Source organism: Heptranchias perlo, chromosome 31 (genome assembly GCF_035084215.1).
Source record: "Heptranchias perlo isolate sHepPer1 chromosome 31, sHepPer1.hap1, whole genome shotgun sequence".
Lineage (NCBI taxonomy): Eukaryota > Metazoa > Chordata > Chondrichthyes > Hexanchiformes > Hexanchidae > Heptranchias > Heptranchias perlo.
This window is the reverse complement of record NC_090355.1, coordinates 28,697,045-28,719,045: the sequence shown is the minus strand read 5'-3', so window position 1 is coordinate 28,719,045 and position 22,001 is coordinate 28,697,045. Positions and strand designations below refer to the sequence as shown.

The 22,001-nt window shown below is 45.3% G+C and overlaps 1 protein-coding gene across 1 annotated transcript in view; it reads right to left on the bottom strand.

Moving 5' to 3' along the window:
* Nucleotides 1-22,001, bottom strand: part of LOC137300344 (hemicentin-1-like) — a 270,914-nt gene that overhangs the window by 72,370 nt on the left and 176,543 nt on the right. Inside the window, exons 56-68 of the mRNA XM_067969428.1 lie at nt 20,408-20,595; nt 20,136-20,232; nt 19,179-19,340; nt 16,902-17,015; nt 14,635-14,780; nt 13,724-13,805; nt 12,080-12,211; nt 10,380-10,529; nt 6,796-6,955; nt 5,512-5,636; nt 3,289-3,472; nt 2,917-3,014; nt 1,621-1,896 (exon numbers count right to left, since the gene is read on the bottom strand). Of these exons, the coding sequence (XP_067825529.1) occupies nt 1,621-1,896; nt 2,917-3,014; nt 3,289-3,472; nt 5,512-5,636; nt 6,796-6,955; nt 10,380-10,529; nt 12,080-12,211; nt 13,724-13,805; nt 14,635-14,780; nt 16,902-17,015; nt 19,179-19,340; nt 20,136-20,232; nt 20,408-20,595 (1,914 nt within the window). The remainder of the gene's footprint in view (nt 1-1,620; nt 1,897-2,916; nt 3,015-3,288; nt 3,473-5,511; nt 5,637-6,795; nt 6,956-10,379; nt 10,530-12,079; nt 12,212-13,723; nt 13,806-14,634; nt 14,781-16,901; nt 17,016-19,178; nt 19,341-20,135; nt 20,233-20,407; nt 20,596-22,001) is intronic.

Genomic DNA, 22,001 nt, shown 5'->3' with positions numbered 1-22,001 from the left:
GTACAATATTAACATACCTTTAAGAAACCTACCTGAGCCAGTCGAGCCCCAGGGTCACTGATATGACCAGTTTATATGGCGGAGGTGCATGCTATGTGTGGAACCTCACCCGCAGTCGGAAGTGTCAGCGAAGGACCCAACATAAATAATTATGCTATTTAAATGAGGCCCACGCTTGTCGGTAGCAAGGCCTCATTTTTTGTGGCCCCAAATTACTTCCAGAAAATCAGACAAGGTTGGGCGTCCGATTTTCCGACCTGTGCCAGTGAGGCTCTGCGTCAAGAATGCAGTCACGGAAAATGGAGGGTTATTAATGTTGTGTTGGTGGTTGGAAATAGAACAGCTTCCAGTTTAAGCATCCAGAGGCAGATCAAGCACTCCCAGATCAGGTAAGTGTGGTTAGCTGCAGAATAAAGCTCCCTCTACCCGGCCCAAAATTGTGTCTCAGCCCCAACCTTTGAACTCCAACCCCTGCTGTACAAGTGTGACAGTTTTTCACTCCCTACACCGGCCATCCTATGGCCTTTGTGAGTGAAGATTGCCAACTGATTTGTGCTGAAATAGGGGTAGTTTTGTGCCATGGGTGCCATCTCCACTAGTACCGGGGATGAGACTGCCCAAACTCATTTCATGAAGGGCCCTTAACTGCCAGAAGAGAGGAGATATTCATCCCATCAGTCTGAGCTGGGCAGAGATGGAGGGCAGAGTGCTAACCCATTTCTATATATATATATATATATATATATATATAAATATATATATTTCAGGTGTGCATGCAGTCCATGAAGATCACCACCATGACAACAGTTTCTAAAAAAAAATTTGAAAGTGTAATAATTTGAACTGCAATGTAATCCTAAAGATTACAAATGGAGAGAACTGTACTCTTATTGCTATGTCTCAGTAATGGAGGTGCAATCACATATAAAAAGTTATAGGAGGAGCACTAAGGGTCAATTCCAGGATTTGGAGTAGGGGAAAGAAGGACATAACACTTGCCAAAAAATGGGGGGTGGGCACATTCCCCTCAGCCCCTCCCAATGCTCAGTCACCCATTGTCCTACTGTTTTATGCTTTAAAACTGGAGGTATGAGATAGCTTGGGAGCAGAAATGTTGTGCGGACATTCCTCTATTTTGTGCCCACAGCCCATTTTGGTTATTCAAAACAAGAGAGAAAGTGAGGAGACATGGTGGCCCTGGGTGTTAGAGTGCCCAGCGGTGAAGGGACGTTGTTTTGATTCAGCTCCCCTCCCCACAATTCTACTGGGACGTTGTATGGAAGTGGGGTATCGTTCCACATTGGCATTGGGTGGGGAGAGGGGGGGGGTGGGGGGAGAGAGGGAAGTTGTCTTTGCAGATTTCTTTGTGGTTTAAAGTGCCACTGGCAGAGACCTGGGAGCTGGTTGTTCACTATCCTTCATAGTGAACAACCTTCATCCTGGCATAGTTTCTGTTTAACCAGGAGTGATCAAAGTCAGGAGAGAGATGGAATAAGCTTTAAGAAAAAAAGGTACAGCCCGATCCATTAAAAAAAGGGGGAGGGTACTGCTAACTCAGATAAACGCACTTCCCCTTTAAGACTGCGTCCATTTACAAATCCGTGTGCGCATGTCACTCACCCATGACTACCAAGCTGAAGTGTCTGGTGGCCTCGCCTGCTTCATTCACAGCAATGCAGGAGTACCACCCTGAGTCATTCATGCTGACAGATGCCAGCTGCAGCCTCATCTCATGGCTCTCAGTGACCAGGTCATTGGGAACCAGCAGTTCGCCATCCTTCAACCACGAGAACATAGGGGGCGGGATACCGCTGGCCTCGCACGTGAGAGTCACCGAACCTCCCCTGACAACCATCACTTCCTCGGTGTCCCTGGAATTCTCAAGCCTTGGAGGGACTGGGGAAAAAAAAAATCAGCATCATCAGAACATAATCCATTTGAAGCTGTAGCAAAACTCCTTGAATTAGGCACCTTGGGGCCGATATGTCTCTCCCCCCACCCCCCACCCCCCCCCCCCCGACAGGCACAGTGTACCTGGGGTGCGCTGCACCTCTAAAGGAAAGAAAAGCCCTTGATCTTCCTGAAGAGCAACAGCCAGAAGGCTCTGAGGACCGAAGATCGCCTGGCACAGGCCCTGTGATGTAAATTTGGGACAGCCCAGAAAATCCCGGGACAGCGTTGTGGGGGGTGAAGACCAGACGTAACTGGTCTCCGTCCCTATTTGCTCTTCACTGCGCCAAAGAAGTGAGCATTCTCCAGGCCCAATAAAGAGGCACATTTCCTCTCTTATCTCCTACCTCCTACAAATTAAAGGCTTTTAAAACAAGCTTCACAAGCTTAATCACTTCTTCACGTCTTCCCTGGTACTTTTTTTGAATCTTGGTGGAGGCCTGTACTGTGGGGCCTTGGCCCTCACCTAGGTTTCCCATTGAGGAAAAAGTCTGGATGTTTAGATGGCTATCCAGCATTACAGGGATGGAACAGCAGATTCTCATTGTTTTATTAATCCAATAGGGCAGCCAGCCTCGTTGGAGCGGTGCAATGGTGGTCTACCGCAATGAATGGTAGGACGCTGGCTTGTAACTTGTATGGCCATAAAATCCCAACCTTCTCTTTGGCTGGGGGGGGCGGGGAGACTGAATGGAGACCAGTCACTGCACCGGACAGATTGCAAGTTACTCTGGGTAAGCTCTCAAACATGTCCTCCTGACTTAAGAGAAGCAATGGCAGAAGCCTGTGAGCAGGTCACTTCACCTGCCCTCTTGGCTGGGGGAGCGGCCAACCAAACTGGGAGACCTAAACAAGATTGGTGGGGGGGGGGGGGGGGGGGTTAGAATATTAATAAATGAACTGGGGGTAGAGAAACTTAAACTCCAATTTTGCTCTGGAATGTTGTGTACAAAGGCAAAGACACACCTTGAACTTGCAGGTGGTAATGTCGCTCCGTCACGCCCGCCTGACTCACAGCGACGCAAGTGTAGGTTCCGGTGTCAGACGTCTGAACCTGAGCAATCCTGGAGGAAGGAGAAAAAAATAAGTAACAATGTCGCATAATTGAAACCATCAAAAGGCACAGGTCCTTCTTTTTTGACTGCATAAATTTTTCAAGCTCTTCTTCCGGTTGACGTAAGGCACGGAAAATCCTCGCAGACGGCATCAGCAGCCAGCAGGTTTCAGATAAAACTTGGTCTGGGGTGCTGTACAGATTTGAAGAGAAAGAAAAGGTGCCAATCGCGCAAGCGTGAACATTTGGAGATGCTCCTCCGGTCGCGCCCCCAACACGTTTACCTCAGGATCTGCCCGGCCGACAGTAGCCTCATGTGGGACGAGATGGGAAGTGGCAGTCCGTCTTTCAGCCAGCTGAGCTGCGGGGGAGGCGAGCCAGCAGCTCTGCATTCCAGTGTAACCGCTGCATTCGACACCGCCGTAAGGGTCTCGGGAAGATTGGAGACCCCGCTGATATTCGGAGGCACTGAGGGAAAGAAAAGAGCAAAATTACATTCAGACTCATGAAGAAGTACCAGGGAATCTGCAGGGAGAGTGTTATGGGTTCAAGTCCCCACTCCGGAGACTGAAGCACATAATCTAGGATGACGCTCCCAGTGCATTACTGAGAGAGCGCTGCACAGTCGGAGGTCCCTTCTTTCAGATGAGACATTAAACCGAGGCCTCGTCTTCCCCCTTGCAAAAGATCCCACGTCACTATTCAAAGAAGAGTAGGGAAGTCCTGGCCAATATTTATCCTTCAGCCAACATCACTAGAACAGATTATCTAGTCATCATCTCATTGCAGTTTGTGGGATCTTGCTGTGCACAAATTGGCTGCCACGTTTCCTACATTACAACAGTGACTACATTTCAAAAGTACTTCATTGGCTGTAAAGTGGTTTTGGGACATCTCAAGGTCGTGAAAGTCGCTATATAAATTCAAGCCCTTTCTTTCCTTTTATCACCCGGAGGTTATGCCGGAGTTCCTCTTTCCATGTTGTGAAGAGAGGGTGGGGTATGGATTGACATGATCCAAGTTTTTAAGAAATGAACATCAATAAATATGAATGTAGAGGGGATTCCGTCCAAATCTTGAATCGGAGAACCAGGTGTCCATAGAAGCTGAAGACGCCACATGGAATAACCGTTTCATGTTAAGAACTGACCGCCATCACATGCAGTGGATGCACTTAAAGAGAATTGGATCAAACCTGATTTAGGAAAATGTAGAGGGGCTTGGAGCGAAAGATGGAAAATGATCCAATGGGGTCCTAAATGAGAAGCTAGATTACAGGCCCCACTGCATGGCTGCAACAGCCATATCTCCTTCTTACAGTCTTTTTTTTAATGCAAGTATCAACTGAAAGTTACAAACCCACTACAGACCAGGGGTGAGCAGAAAGGGATAAATTGGTCTGAGTTGAGTTCAAATGTATACTTTTTACAAAAATTCAAACTTTGATCCAATTTAATTACGTTTTATTGGACAAGTCTGATCCCTTTTTGAAAGACTGTCTGTATGATAGTTATGTATATGGATGAGCAAAGGGTCATTTTCTGGCTTACTGTGCCATCTCCCTATGGTATTCAGTTCAGTCATATATTTTTGTATAAAATAAACCAGTCTGTTAGTTTACAATTGTCCTCATCCCATGCAACTGCTTTTCAATCTCCCGTTAGAAGAATCACACGTGATGGCCTAGTGTGAGATCACAAGAGTCCAGAACACACAATGACTGTTATAGCCCCCAGGTCCACTATCATATAACAGGATACCAGGCAGTAAAAGCATGCTCTTAATCGTAGGGGACTCGGGGTCAACTCAAGTCAAGAGTGAGCAGCAATACTGAATCCAAGAGAATATCTAGTACAAAAACAAAATTTGGTGATAAACATACGGTCCATGTTTTGTAATAGACCCATTCCACGTTCTGTGAAGATCCATTCCATCCTTTTGACAGATCAGAGTCAGCAAGGTGATTGATGGGAATTGTACAAATCAGTTGTGAATTAAGAGCACAAGACAGAGGAAGGTAGATAATGGTGAGGATGCCTCCTTTGCCCTGCCCTTTGTCCAGTTTTGGCCTTAGGTGAAGGTGGTAGCTCTACCCTGGCAGTCCAGTGGAGATGGGACATATCCAGACCTTACAACCAGAGGAATAGACTGAGTCAAGTGCCAAAAGTGGTAGGTGTAACCAAAATTGCTGGCGATTTGGGGACCGCTTTTAGGCCCCCAGAAACTTTGGGTTGTCACAAACCCTCCATTTATTCTGTTTGATACAGAGTATACCATAAATAATGAGTGTAGCGTGTGCAAATTTTTTAAAAAAGTAAATGATTATTCAGAAATGAAAAACTTGCCCTTAGAAAAAAAAGGGGTGAGTTTGAAGGTTTACATAGCTCAGTTACCCAGTGAAGGGCTCCCATTTTGCTTTTAAAGACTTTGGAAAACAGCTTGAGGTAACAATTTTTGCCAGAGGTCAATAAGCAGCAAACACTTGTTAAGTGTGATTGTTCACTTACCGAGTACATTAAGTATGAACATTTTCATCTCCTCCCCAGCAGGATTTTGTGCTACACAAGTGTACCTGCCTACGTCTGAGGCCAAAATCCCCTTTATACCCAAGGAACTACCATCTGAAGACAACCTACAGAATGTACAGAGAAAAATTATTTGATTACCAGATAACCCAGCAGCATTTTATATTCCTGATTACCTTCACTCAGTCTTACTTGAGGCCTAGTGAAACAGGCTTGATCAGGTCAAAACTACCTGCCTAGATACTGCCAAACAATTCAGCCCCAGGTGTCTGTCAAATAATTCCTCATTCTGCCAAGTTTGCAGCCAGAAAGTTTATAGCTTTCCAGTGAGCTTTGAAGTTTGATATATCTAAACAATAAAGTCAAATATCAGTGACTCCCTGGTAAATTTAACTGATGACAACTTTTAGACAGATAAACACAAACGGTCTTTCAGCTGTCCAACGCTGGTGTAAGTTCCACGCTTTCTCTTCCCCATTCGCCCCCACCCACCCCCACCAAAAAAAACCGAGATTGTACGATTCATTCCTGGACCAAACCCCTGGTTAGAGACATCAAGAAATCTGAGTTTTAAGATAAAAGTCAACTTTTCCACTTATTTTTGTGTCTCGTCATGTGGGGGCCTCAGTTGTTGAGGCCTTTGGTGAATTTTCACCAGCAGTAAAGCAAACCACTGAACTCAAACCATGACCTCACTGCCCTGCCGTGCCTCAGTCCAGTTTTTGGCTTGGCAAAAAGTGGCGACCCCATCCCAAAATCCTAAGAACTCCTGTGCTTGCTTCACCACTTGCCACATTTCTGTCCCAGCGGGAAGATGTGTGTATGTGGGACATGTTGAACTTGTCTCTTTCATGGACCCCTATTCACACCTCAATAAAATAGTAAATCCTTGACTCTGATATCTTTTCTATAACAGGGTGTCCAAAAAGTGCATACAATACTCTAACTTTGGTCTAACAAATATCTTGTATAAGTTTATCATTTGTTTGCTTCTGTTTTTAATGCTCTGTATATAAAACTACAATCCCCCCTTGCAATCTGCATAGTCCAATAGCCTTTCCTCCCACCACAGTACTTTTAACATCTGCGTGTGTACCAATCACCAGCTTATTTTGGAGATTTAGCTGAGTACGTCAAAGAAATTAACATTTTTCAATCAAAAACTGAAGATTTGTGTAACTAAGCAAAAAAAATCAACGTGATATCCAGTCACATCTTGTAAATAGTCTTTTGGTGATAAGTATGTAAAAATAAATATATGTTCACCTAAAGTGTGTTTTATCCAGTGTTTCCAATGGTTGGCCATCTTTCAGCCATTTTAGAATGGGTTTTGGCTCTCCTGTAGCCACACATTCCAAGTTCACATCTTCATTCACCATAGCGTCATATTCACTGGGCACGTTAGAGCCGAGAATGCTCGGTGACACTGGTTAGTGAAAAAATAGGATGGAACAGTGTCATTCAATTCAGAAAATAACTTTTCTAATTAGTACGAGGAGACTAGGTACAAGATTAGAGGAAACTAGATGGGTAGTAGACGTGAGGACATCGGGTGGACAACAGACACGAGTAAGACTGGGTGGTTTAGCGAGTTCAAACTGTCCTTGCACAACAACAACTTGCATTTATATACCGCCTTTAACGGAGTAAAACGTAGGAGTTTCACAGGAGCGATTTTCAACCAAAATTTGAGACCGAGGCACATAAGGAGATATTAGGTCAGGCCAAAAAGTTATGTTTTAAGGAGCTTCTTAAAGGAGAGAGAGGTAGAGAGGTGAAAAGGTTTTAGAGAGAGAATTCCAGAGCTTAGGGCCTAGGCAGCTGAAGGCACAGCCGCCAATGGTATCATAGTATCATAGTGGGTACGGCACAGGACGAGGCCATTTGGTCCATCGTGCCCGTGCTGGCTCTTTGAAAGAGCTATCCAATTAGTCCCATTCCCCTGCTCTTTCCCCATAGCCCTGTAATTTTTTTCCCTTTAAGTATTTATCCAATTCCCTTTTGAAAGTTACTATTGAACCTGCTTCCACCACTCTTTCAAGCAGTGCATTCCAGATCATTACAACTCGCTGTGTAAAAAATGGTTCCTCATATCGCCTCTGGCTCTTTTGCCGATCACCTTAAATCTGAGTCCTCTGGTTAACGACCCTTCTGCCACTGAAAACAGTTTCTCCTTATTTACTCTGTCAAAACTGTTCATGATTTTGAACACCTCTATCAAATCTCCTCTTAACCTTCTCCTGTTCTAAGGAGAACAATCCCAGCTTCTCCAGTGTCTCCACAAAACTGAAGTCCCTCATCCCTGGTACCATTCTAGTAAATCTCTTCTGCACCCTCTTTAGGGCCTTGGTGGGGCGATTAAAATCAGGGATGCGCAAGAGGCAAGAATTGGAGGTGCGCAGAGATCTCGGAGGGTTGTAGGGCTGGAGGAGGTTGCAAAGATAGGGAGGGGTGAGGCCATGGAGGGATTTGAAAACAAAGATGAGAATTTTAAAATCAATGCATTCCCGGACTGGGAGCCAATGTTGGTCAGCGAGCACAGGGGTGATGGGTGAACGGGACTTGGTGCGAGTTAGGATGCGGCCAGCAGAGTTTTGGATGAGCTCAAGTTTACGGAGGGTGGAAGATGGGAGGCCGACCAGGAGGGCATTGGAATAGTCAAGTCTGGAGGTAACAAAGGCATCCTCTGGACCAGACTTTAAATCTAGCCCAGATTGCCCATAATTCAACACCAGCTGGCAACCCCACTCAGTGATGGCTGTGTGGGGAATGGAAGTATCATATAGGAGATGGTTTTCCGAGGTTGGGTTTTAAGCGGCATTGTCACTCCTGAAAATAGTAGCAAGCAAATCTTTTGTTGTAAAGTTTTGTAAACAGATGGTGTGATGACATCATTTACATAGAAATTGTCACCAGGTGCTAAAGGCAAAAATGTGTTGTTATTATACGATGTAATAAAAAGGCAGTCTGGGCGATACAGCATGCTGTGTGCACATGAAAAGAGAAAAGACAGCTTGATGTTTTAGCTGTAGATCTGAAGAAGAGTTTAGAGCCAAAACTTTAACTTGTCTTGTCTCTTTACAGATAATGAGAACCTTCAGTGTATTTCCAGGATTGACTATTCTTTTCATCTCATTGTTCTGTTTCAGTCTTCTCTCTTTAAATCAGTGACCAACCCCCTTCCCTTTAAGGCACACTAGAGGGGACTTTACCCTGTGTTGTTCCTTGTCACGGGAGTGCTTGAGGTTTGCAGTGGAGGCAAAATCCCCGGCATTGGCATCCCTCGCCTTGAGATGACATTGGAGATTGGCACCATGATATGTGTAATGACAGACAACATCCAAAACCAACAGTATCGTTAAGAAGTCCGCAACTGACTCACGATTCCGGAATAGTGGAGATTGGAATCAAAATCCACATTGGGATTTACACTCTCCGCTATGCCCTCTAATACAGGCCTTCCTGCTGCTTTCATCTCCTCTACTGACTCCCTACCTACTCACCTTACCGTTTTCCTCCAATCCCCTTTCGCTCCTCCTCTCCTCGACATGAGAACATAAGAAATAGGAGCAGGAGTAGGCCAAACGGCCCCTCGAGCCTGCTCCGCCATTCAATAAGATCATGGCTGATCTTCGACCTCAACTCCACTTTCCCACCCTATCCCCCATATCACTTGATTCTCTTAGTGTCCAAAAATCTATCGATCTCAGTCTTGAATATACTCAACGACTGAGCATCCACAGCCCTCTGAGGTAGAGAATTCCAAAAATTTACAACCCTTTGAGTGAAGAAATTTTTCCTCATCTCAGTCCTAAATGGTCGACCCCTTATCTTGGGACTATGACCCCAAGTTCTAGACTCTCCAGCCAGGGGAAACAGCCTCTCAGCATCTACCCTGTCAAGCCCTCTAAGAATTTTATACATTTCAATGAGATCACTTCTCACTCTTCTAAACTCCAGAGAATTTAGGCCCATTCTACACAATCTCTCCTCATAGGACAGCCCTCTTGTCCCAGGGATCAATCTAGCGAACCTTCGTTGCACCCCCTCTAAGGCAAGTATATCCTTCCTTAGGCAAGGCGGCCAAACTGTACACAGTGCTCCAGGTGTACTGACAAAGCACTGACTTGTGCTGGGGAACAGTTTCACAGTCTCTGAGGATTTCTGGTATCTCGTCCAGCAGCCACACCTCACGTGAATGTCAGCAGCTTATTTCATCATGGCTGAGCTCAATCCTAACCTTCACAACTGGGATTTCTGGATAATGATCAGGTGTGGGGATGGTGGTTTGAATTTTCCCTTCTCTAGCCCAAGAGTTCTGAGACCAATTATAGCATTCCTACTAGCATTAAGTATCAGCAGTGGCTCAGTGGTAGCACTGTCGCCTCTGAGTCAGAAGGTTGTGGGTTCATAGTCCCACTCCAGGGACTAGAACACAAAATCTAGACTGACACTACAATACAGTACTGAGGGAGTGCTGCAGTGTCAGACGTGCTGTCTTTCGGATGAGACTCTTAAACCCAGGCCCTGTCTGCCCTCTCAGGTGGGTGTAAAAGATCCCATGGCACTATTTTGGAGAAGAGCTGTGTCCCCAGTGTCCTGGCCAACAAATATAACGGATCATCTGGTCATTGTCACATTGCTGTTTGCGGGACCTTGCTGTGCTCAAATTGGCTGCTGTGTTTCCTACACTTCGTAAAGTGCTTTGGGACATTCTGAGGCCGTGAAAGGCATTATATAAATGCAAGTCTTTCTTTTTTCCCCTTTCTTTGCCACCAACTAACTCAGTACAGTTTGATGGTTAAGCCTGGGACCTTTCTCTTTTATGTGAATTAATAGCAGCATCTTACCTTGAACAATCAGTGAGTACCGTTTGCGCACTTCTCCCTCAGAATTCCTCGCCAAGCAGGTGTAATTCCCAGCATGGAAAAGCTGTAACTGGACAATCTGCAGTCTGCTCCCGTTGGGTAGAATGTGCCAATCCGGGCTGTTGCTGCTCTCTGTTGGAAGAGTTTTTTTATGATTTACATTACTGCAAGATAAAGGAGCTGGAAACACAGCAATGTCCACAGGGATTATTAAAAAAAATAGTATCTTTATTCAAATAGAATCATGCAGCACAGAAGGCGGCCATTCGGCCCACCGTGCCTGTGCTGGCTCTTTGAAAGAGCTATCCATTAGCCCCACCCCCCCTGGCTCTTTCCCCAAAACCCTGCGACTTTTTTCCTTTTTAAGTAGAGATCCAACACCCTTTTGAAAGTTACTACTGAATCAAATATTTGAACACTTTTTTAAACTTTTAAAAAAAAAACTCAAATCCACCTCCCTGTAAAATGGTAACCAATATTAGCAAATTCCAGAATTTCATGATTTATCGTGAAACCAAAAATATTGGGACAGGCCCAAACCAGTGAAATTTAAAAAAAAATGACTCAGCTAATAAGTGACCGTACCAGATTTTATGAGCACCTTTCACAGATCTTTGTTCCCCACTCACAAGATCTTTATTGAGGAAGGCCATTTGGCCCATCTAAAATCATCCATCCAGAAAAACCATGTCTCCCCACTGCATAATCAAACTATTTTTAAATGATTCGATAGGTTTCTCCTCCACTCTTCTCTCGAGTCCATTCCATGTGTTGATCACTCTTTGTCTGTTGCAGATATCAGTTCTAAGTTTGTCTTATTACCAGTTCGAACCTGTCTCTTGTTCCAACTCGCAATTTACTTTAAAATAATTTTGATGCATTTACCGTTTTGATACCATACTCTCCAGCTTTTCTTCACCTGTTTCCCTCCTCTTCCCCTCGAGGAATTGACTCAACTTGGTGTACAAATCTATGGGTGCTTACTGCCTTCGCCCATGTATAAGTCTAGACACTGAGTGGATATCAATTAGTGGGAAGCCTGGCTGATATTTTCCTTTACCTAGCCTGTGGTCAATTGAAGTTGTCCATTGCCTCCCAGCTAACATCACCTAGTTTTTAAAACACAAGCTCGATGGCACCTCTGGCTCCTGTCCCATTATAAGGACCATGATCTTCTGCCTAGGTTTTCCAATAACAAGAAATCTTTGGGGCAGAGGGGGAGTTAGCTGTCTGGAAAAAGCACACAGACAAAAACCCAATGTATTACAATTCCATAGCAAAAACATGTTGGTGTGCTGATATCGGAGGAGGAAGAAGAAGAAGAAAAAGAAAAGGCCATTCTCCCCATTGATTGTTCATGAACCATAAACAATCAATCAAGTCTATCTTGGACTCTAGTGCAGCTTTCCTGAGGGAAAGTTTTGTAAAACTACTCTGATCCCCAAACCTTCATCTCTCCTTGTAGCTCCATGATTCCATGGCCTGCTGCACTAAAGGTGACCTTCCCCCCTCACTCTGCCCCACCCCTTGATTTATCCAACTATGGGCAGCAGCACAGGAACCAATCCATCCCATGGAAAACTTGGTCATCTCACCTATCTTTATTCAGTAATGTGCCACCTGGATCAGTGCCACTTCACACAATAAAAACACAACTTTATATTGACCATGCCCAATCCTACCTATTGGTTCTCCATCTTTGAGCCAAGTGATGGTGGGTGGTGGAACTCCCAGTGCATGGCACGACAGAACAAGGGCACTGCCAGCTGTCAGATTAACAAGCTCCTGTAAGGGCTCTTCAAGAGTTGGTGGGGCTGAAATAAGGGAGAAGAATCAATGATACAAAAATGAGGAATAACTTGCAGATTTGCAGGAAAAACCAAGACAGCAATTTGATGCTTTCTCTGACTTTCACCATTTTGTCTCCCCCTCAGCAATCTGTTACCCTTACATTCTATACACTGATATTTATGAAACTTGATTCAAAGTTATTTTTTTTTTTAAAAATTAAATGACTGATATGTTTAAATAAAAAGAAAAAGATTAGTGCAAATGTCTGTCTTGAATTGGGGCCAATTAAAAGGCAATGTTACAGCATAGCTGAACAGCACTGGTTGCATGTGGGCTCATGTGATCTCTGCCACACCATGGCAGCATCAACCAGAGCCCAGTGGAAGAGAGGGGAGGACTGGAAGCTGTGTCATCCTAGTCGGATCTACTGCACCTTCTGTCAGCCGTGGCTTGTGAGGCGAGTGCCCACCCCTCATTCCAAACACAGGAATGATGCTCAATAGAAGATAGCAAATAACTTTGGGAAGACTGGAGGGGGTGGGGACATGGGGGTGGGGGTGGGGGTGGGGGGCGGGCGGGGGGGGTGGGGGGGTGGGGTGGGGGTGGGGGGGCGGGCGGGGGGGTGCGCGATGTCGGTGTCAATTTCAACCTGGAGCGGGTTGCAGGTTTCGGGCGAGTGCCCCCACATGGTTCAGGCCGGGGGCATTTTAACTCCTTGTTTAAACGTCACCGATCCACTTTCTGCCTGCAACAGGTGGGAAGAGGGAACAGAGTGGCTGCAGGCAGGCACAGATCAGTGGGGGGAGGGACACCCCCACCCCGGCTTCCAGCTAAGTGATGGAGGGTTTTTTGGGAGGGTCTTGGGAAGGGAAGGGGGAGGAGTCCAGGTCAGGGGAGGATGCGACTTTCCTTGTGGGAACTAGAGGAACAGTCCTGTTCCTGATGGCCCCACAAGGGAAAGTTTTTCACTGCTTCGGTCTGACAAGAAAACCATGTCTCTGCTCAGGCCCAAGTTAAAATGCCATCAGGGTCCTATTGACATCACAGGACCCTGATTAGCATTTATGCATGAGGCTCCCCCGCCTGAGCCCAGGGGGCGCCTCATCCATTACCAAAACCAGCAGCGTTAAAATCGGAAATCGGTGGGAACTGAGCGGGAAATGGAGCCGCTCCATTTTAACTGCTCGCCCATTCCATTCCCGCCAAGAGGGAGCGTTAAAATTTCGTCCAGGAAGTTAACAGTCTGGAAAACTCAGACACAATCCCACCATCGTAGTGCATTCATGGCACAACATGTAGGTGCACCAATATCATGACAGAAGGAAGCGTGGAACAAGAAAAGGCCATTTGGCCCATCAAGCCGGATCCTTTCACATGTACAATCTACCTTATCATGGATTCCACCCCAGTCATTCAATCTCCTGAAGGAAAGTTCTGCACAAGAACCTCCCAAAAACTTGACCAAAAAAAATACGCTTGAGTGCAATATACTGTGCAGACGATTGTCTGAAGCCCAATGTTCTCCCCATCCTTACAGTGCACGCTCAGCCTGAATGTCCTTTTCATGTGTCCAGCCAGGTTGGTAACTTTACACATATAGTGGCCAGAATCTGTAACCTAAAACCAGATGGAACAAAAATTAAGAAGTTAGCAGAGAGCAAAATAGTAGGAAGCAGTGTGTGGGACTTTGTATTTGGAACTTTTAAGGAACAAGAGAGGAAAATTCAGACAGCAATAATCACAATATCATCAAGAAAATTCAGAAACACAAGAAAGGTTGTGACAAGGTGAGAGGTTGGAGGTTAGAGGTAACGGAAAGAATAACACATCAGATGACAAGCTTTCTCTTGTATCCTGTCTGTCGGTTTGAGAGATGGGGCTGGAAGAGCTTCCCCATACATCAGAGCAGTATTCAGCACATGGGCTTTATAGAGAGTTAAGGGTTGTTCAGGAGGGAGAAAAGTGCTAGGTGTGGAAGGGAAACTAAGCTTCTTGGAGGCAGCATCACAATGCAGGAGATGTGGGAGATCCATTGGAGATGAAAGAAGATAGTGCGACCACTGTATATAAAGAAACGTTGATGCTGTCACCCTAATCTTCAAAAATATTGGTATCCACTGCAACCGTGGGTGTGTGTGTGTGTGTGTGTGTGTGTGTGTGTGTGGGTGTGTGTGTGTGTGTGGGGGTGTGTGTGTGTGTGGGTGTGGGTGTGTATGTGTGTGGGGGGGGGGGTGAGTGACTGTTCCAGACCATTTTACATCAAGCCATATGAAAGAATGTTAACCCAACAAACAAATGTGAGATGAATATAACTCGCCACCTTCCCATCCAATACTATACAGATCAGTTAAATTGCTGTTAACATTTGAAATACTGAACACAGTTATACCTGGGCATCTTCAATTTGGAGTATCTGCCCCTCAGACAGGGTACGGACACCATTTACCCGGGCCAGTTGGTGGTCATTCTTATACCACACAACTGTAGGGACTGGAACTGCTTCTGACTCGCATCTGAATGTGGCTGTCTCTCCGACACGGACTGTGATGGCCTCAGAGTAACCATTGCCATGGTGTTTAATAGTGGGCGGGGCTTTGAAGGAAAGAAAATCAAAAGACATTGATTATAATGTAATGGAATGCTTTCTGCTGCTGTAAATAGAGGCATTGGCAAATAAATAGGCCCTAATGTTATTAATTGTTCACTGCACAAGAGTGACAAAGACACTCTATCAGGTAATAGTATAGACCACCCACTATGCTTCCCAGTAAATCAACAGCACATTATTTCTTGATAAACCCGCATGGAGTACATCACAATCACTAATCTTCAGTCACCCATCAATGACATCTAAACACACAGGACAATTATTCAGTATTAAACTACAGTGTGGCAGTACCTCCATATTGTGGTGCCCAGAGTGCTTCATGTGGGGTTTACACTGCATTTGACATGGTTAATGACACCATCCTCCGCCAATGCCTATCCTCCATTGTCCAGTTCAGTGTGAGTGTCCTCACTTGGTTCCATTCTTACCTATCTGATCGTAGCCAGAGCATCTCAATCTGACTTATCTTCCCACCCCTGCACTATTATTGCCAGACTCCTCAAGGATCTATCTTTTGCCCCTCCTCTTCCTCATCTACAAACTGCCCCTTGGGGACATCATCTGTAGACATGAGGTCAGCTTCCACATGTATGCCGATGACAACCAGCTCTACCTCTCCGCCACCTCTCTCGAACCCTCCACTCCAAGGTGTTGTCAGACTGCCTGTCTGATGTCCAGTCCTGGATGAGCTGCAATTTCCTCCAGCTAAAAGTTGGGAAGACTGAAGCCATCGTCTTTGGCCCCCACCACAAGTCTGTACCCTCGTCACTGATTCCATCCCCCTCTCTGGCCACTGTCTCAGGCTAATCCAGACTGTTCGCAAACTTGGTGTCCTATTCAAAACTGTGCTGAGCTTCCAACCCCATATCCTTTCCATCACAAAGACTGCCAATTTCCACCTCCATAACATTGCCCTCCTCCGCCCATCTGCCGAGGAAACCCACATCCACACTTTTCTTACCTCCAGACTTGACTGTTCTAATGCTCTCCTGACCTCTCCTATCCTCCACCCTCTGTAAACTTTAGCTCATCCAAATCTGCCCACATCCTATCCCGCACCAAGACCCACTCACCCATCATCCTTATCTTCACTGGCCCCAATGCCTCAAATTTAAAGTGATCATCTTCTAGTTTAAATCCCTTCATGACCTGTCCCCTCCCCTATCTCTGTAACCTCCTCCAGTCCCACAACCCCGCCAAACTCTCCATTCCTCCGATTCCGGCCTCTTGTGCATTCTCCTCCCTTCGCCCCACCATTGGCAGATGTGCCTTCAGCCGCATAGGCTACACGCTCTGGAATTCCCTCCACAAACCTTCCATCTCCCTCTCCTCCTTTTAAGATCTTCGAAAAACTCAACCTCTTTGACCTAGCTTTTGGTCACCCCTCCTAAAATCTCCTCATTTGGCTCGGCATCCATTTTTTTGATACACCTGTGTGAAGCATCTTGGGACGTTTTTCTATGTTACAGGCGTTATATAATTGCAAGTAGTGGTAGCTGTTGCATTGAGCAAAAGATCATGGGATGGAATGATTTTGTTGGGGGACTAAGTTGCACAGTAGGTTAGATACTGTCCTTTCACATCTGGGACTTGAGTTCCAATCGAATCCAGACTGATAGGTAGAATGTTTCCTCTGTCTGTTGGCTATAAGGGTCCTACTTGAAATGAATTCGGGTAGTCACAACCCAGTTTCTAATGTACATGGGTCCACAGCATAAACAGCCCCTACTTCAGCACCAAATTGGCAATCTTACTCAGAGTGGTCATAGGATGTCCAATGCGAAAAATGGAAAACTGTCACATTGGTACTGTTCTGAGGTTGGGGCTGAGGCAGATATATTGGAGGGGTGAGTAGAGGTAGCCTTACTTTGCATTTAACTGAGCCATACCTGATCTGGAGAGTGCTTGATGGAGCAATGTAGGGGAAGCTTTACTATGAATCTAACTGCACTGTGCCTGACCTGAGAGAGCCCTTGATGCTGACCTTGAGTGCCTGAAGTGGAAGGTGTTGCTGTTATAACAACAGATCTGTTGCAATACATCCTTTTACGTATATATTCCCCACCTTTCACACTAATGTGCAATGAGCTGGCTTTGTTACTCACTGTATACATGGAGGTGGATGTGCTTCTCATCTCTCCCCGCTGCATTGGTAGCAACACAAACATATTTGCCAATGTGCTCTGTCCTTGCTCTGGGAATCTGAATGATATGACCACCTGGAATGGGAATGGGAAGAGATCAGATCAGAGATTATGCAACAATAGTCCAAGGAATTAGTTAAAATGAACATGGGGGGTGTGTTCCGTTAGGAAGTGGAAATTGAGCTGTGTTCTTTGGGCAAATCAAGAACTCTTTTCGATTTGAAACTTCCTCTTTTTTTAAATTCAATCATGGGATGTGGGCGTCGCTGGCAAGGCCAGCATTTATTGCCCATCCCTAATTGAGAAGATGGTGGTGAGCCGCCTTCTTGAACCGCTGCAGTCCGTGTGGTGAAGGTTCTCCCACAGTGCTGTTAGGTAGGGAGTTCCAGGATTTTGACCCAGCGACGATGAAGGAACGGCGATATATTTCCAAGTCAGGATGGTGTGTGACTTGGAGGGGAACGTGCAGGTGGTGGTGTTCCCATGCGCCTGCTGTCCTTGTCCTTCTAGGTGGTGGAGGTCGTGGAGTATTCCATCACACTCCTGACTTGTGCCTTATAGATGGTGGAAAGGCTTTGGGGAGTCAGGAGGTGAGTCACTCGCTGCAGAATACCCAGCCTCTGACCTGCTCTTGTAGCCACAGTATTTATGTGTCTGGTCCAGTTAAGTTTCTGGTCAGTGGTGACCCCTAGGATGTTGATGGTGGGGGATTCGGCCATGGTAATGCCATTGAATGTCAAGGGGAGGTGGTTAGACTCTCTCTTGTTGGAGATGGTCATTGCCTGGCATTTGTTTGGTGCGAATGTTACTTGCCATTTACCAGCCCAAGCCTGGATGTTGTCCAGGTCTTGCTGCATGCGGGCATGGACTGCTTCCTTATCTGAGGGGTTGCGAATGGAACTGATCACTGTGCAATCATCAGCAAACATCCTCATTTCTGACCTTATGATGGAGGGAAGGTCATCGATAAAGCAGCTGAAGATGGTTGGACCTAGGACACTGCCTTGAGTAACTCCTGCAGTGATGTCCTGGGCTGAGATGATTGGCATCCAACAACCACTACCATCTTCCTTTGTGCTAGGTATGACTCCAGCCACTGAAGAATTTTCCCCCTGATTCCCATTGACTTCACTTTTACTAGGGCTCTTTGATGCTCTCGTGTATCCAACAATCCTTACACATTCTAGGTCTCCAGATCGAAGGGAATGCATCCTGCTATGTCTTGTTTGCTTTCAATAATTATGTTCAAATAAATATGGTAGGCCTGTCATTTTAAAACACCAATAGTTAGAAGAAACATCCATCTTCCCACCCCCTTCTTGAGGCACTGACCCATGGTAGGATATGGTTCCATGGGTGCTGACCACTCTCCGGTGCCTCACCCAATTCTTCATATGTGAGTCTGAACACAAAGTATTAGCAAGTTATTCAACCATGCGAGCAATGCAACCAAACAAATCCTGTCTTCACTCAATGATCACATACCTGTCTTCCAGAGAGTGTCACTGAGTGGCAATTGGAAGCAGGAATCCTAGCTGTCTTATCCCCCCTGGTGGTGCCCCAACTGGAGGCTGTCTGAGCTCAACTACCTCAATACAGAATGGGAATTGAATGAGGCACTTTCCTGGTCTGGATCACTCAGTTCACACTGGGCACTGCATTCACTCACTGAGCAATGGGGGAGCTGTAGAGTTCTTATTTTTGAATCTATTCCAGGCTTCAACATAATCCAAGATTGAATGAAAAAAAGAGTAACTTTATTAAGGTTTAAAACATCTTTAAATATTATGATCTCCATCTTCTAGACTCCTGGATCTGACCAATTGCCTAATTTTACAGGACTGTCTCCAGATTATACACTCAAAATCATATGAAACACATTTATTGAACTAAGGGAACATCAACAAATACTCATATATCACAATAGGAGCCCATGAAAAGTGTGCTTATAATAAATTATTTGAATAGATAATGTATATTACTGACTTGTCTAAGTGGTATGAAGAGAGATACCTGTATTGTTAGTACTCCTCCCCTCTATCTCTTCTGTCTTGAGCATTCAAACAGCTAGCCAGACACAGCTCAGGAAGGGGCATTTTGTGAAGAATCACCTCTTCAGTGACCTCATGTGTAGGGATGGAAAGCTATGGATAGCACTCTCAAATGATGTCACTGGGGAGGTCAAAGGTGGCTCTGCATTACTCACACCCCCTTCCATTTTTCTCGTCAACGTCTCACCTGGGAGAAGGAGGATGTCGGTGCTGATCTGCAGCGGGTGTCCGTCTTTGTACCATGTGATGTCTGCTGCAGGAACTGCTCGGGATTCACATGTTAACCAAATGGGGTTGTTCATCACAACATTAGCGTTCTCTGGATTTGGCCCAAGTACGGTGGGAGGCACTGTACAAAAAACAAGCAGGACCAGATATGAATCGAGGCTGACTGATCTCTATTCAAATCCAGTACCAGCACCAAACTACACATTTCAGGAGATTTATGTCTAGGATTTTCTATCATTTACCCACTTGCTTCACCTTTGAAACCGAATTTCTCAGAAATGTAAAAATTAACGCATAATCAAAGCTCAGTATTTTTATTTTCATTTTTAATGTATTTTTTCTCACATGTGGATGTACAGAGTAGACTTGAGTTCCTGGGAAAGAATTGGTGCAACAAGCCTTGATTTTAGTATAATGAGGATGCAAGAACATGTATCTGGAGCTTAGGAGGAACAAGAAAGGCGAACTCATGGGAGCTATCGCCATAATCATATTGATAAAATAGAGAGGGACAAGAAAGGAGAGAGTTTGGAGGTTAGAGATGAGGGTGACTAGAGGTGACAAAGACCATCTATCAAGTGAAAAGCTTTTTCATGCAATATTGAACTGATCCATTCAGCTCCATACACCTGGGTTTACTGCATGGCAGTAGGAAGCCCTAATTACCTAGGCCAAAGTACCTGATTAAATGTGACTACATTAAATCTACTGCCAATCTTTTCCACTCTGACTCGGTGTCCAAATTTTTTCCTTATGCCTCTGTGAAGTGCTTTGGGATGTTTTTCTATGTTAAAAGCATTACATAAATTCAAGTTTCTGTTGCTGTTGTTGCTTTTGCATATCACCTCCACTGCCGCTGACTCCTTAATGAAGTGTAAGCTGTATCATATCCTCAAAATGGAGCAGAGATCATTACCTTGAACGTGAAGGCTGAAAAGCTTCTCTGCGGTTCCCGCTGGGTTCTCGGCTATACAGATGTAGCCAGCTGTGTCAGATACCTGCACTGCGTGAATCTACAAAAAAAGCACAACGAGCAGTGTGTCATTCAACTTCAATCAGAAGCTAGACTCTGCACAGAATAGGGACTGAGATCCCTCCACAGCTGGAAGGGCAGTCTGTAGTTCTGCACGGATTGATCACAACAGAGATAATCAGTTATATTATTCGTCCGATTTCCAGAACTCCCACCTGTAGAGTGCTGCCACCATCCAGAAGCTGGTGTCTGTGGTCTGTAGAAATGGGGAGGCCGTCTCTGAGCCAGGAGATGGAAGGTGGGGGTTCCCCGCCTGCCTCACATCGCAGTTGAACTGTTTGGTTGACAATCGACACTAACTCCTCTCCAAACTCCTCACTTTCTGCATGAATAACAGGAGGGACTAGAGAACGGGAAATAAGAATGAATGTGCGAGAGGGATTGGTTACTGATAATTGAAACAAAAAAACTTTACATTTTTTTATCAATGAATTGCTGCTAACTAGGAGTGGGATTCAACCCAATTCATCAATTGATTGGTATGAATTACAGATTTGGTCTGAAATAATGACGTGTTTATCCAATTTGATTCATTTTGATAGGCCTAGTCTTTTCAGAAAGTAATGATACAATTGATTATTGGCAAATCACAGTCCCTCTGTGTGCAAGTCATCGTCAAACAACTTCCATTTATGTGGCAACTTTAATGTAAAAAGAATCCCAAATGTACTTCACAGAACAAATGTGTGAGGAAAAGGGGACAGCAGGTCAGGAAAAGAGAGATTGTGGGGGTGATCAAAAACTGGGTTTGAAGAGGTTTTTAAAGTAGGGAGAGAAATGGGGAGGCGGAGAGGTTTAGGTAGGGAATTCCAGAGGGTAGGACTCAGATGGGCAAACGCCTATCATTGATGGTGAGGTAAAGGGAGTGGGGGATGCACAAGAGGCCAGAGTCAGAGAAGCAGAGTGTTCGGAGGAGGGGGCAGGGCAGAGGGCTGAAGGAGGTTATGGGGATAGGGTGGGTGAGGCCATTGAGGGACTTAAAGACAGGGATTTTAAATTTAAGGTTTTAGAGGACAGGGAGCAAGTGTAGGTCAGTAATGGGCTACTTGTTCTGGGGGATGATGGGCATCTGGCTGGAACTGCATCATGTTTACTAAAACCTGATTTTGCGGTTATTTTCCTGATCTGGTGAGATGATATCCTATCCCGGACAGTAACTGGGAGCTACCCAGTTCTGAATGATCTAGTTGGGTGGGAGGAGGGGAGCCTTCAATTTCATGCATCCAATTTCCCTATTAGTCTATTGAAGTGAGGTGGGTGCAATAATTCCAAGAGATGTGGAAAGAACTTGCCTTTCACATCCTCAGGCCATCGCAAAGCATTACACAGCCAATCAATTACTTCGGAAGTGTAGTCAGCGTTGTTATGTAGATAAAAGTGGCGACCAATTTGCGCAGGGCCACGACCCACAAACAGCAATGAGACAAGTGACTAGATCATCTGTTTTATCGATGTTTGTTGAGAGATAAATGGTGGCCAGGACACCGGGAGAACTTTTCTACTCTTCCTCAAATGGTTCCATGGGATCTTTTACAACTGCCTGGGCAGGCAGAAGGGGCCTCAGTTTAACATCTCATCGAAAAGACAACACCTCTGACAGTGCACTGCTCCCTCAGTACTGCATTGAAGCGTCAGCCTAGGTCACAGGTTCCCAAACTGGAGTGGGGGGACACCGAAGTTATCAGGAGGGGCGTGAGGAATAACTCACTAACATGCAATGACTGCAATATGTATTTTCTCCATTTCCTG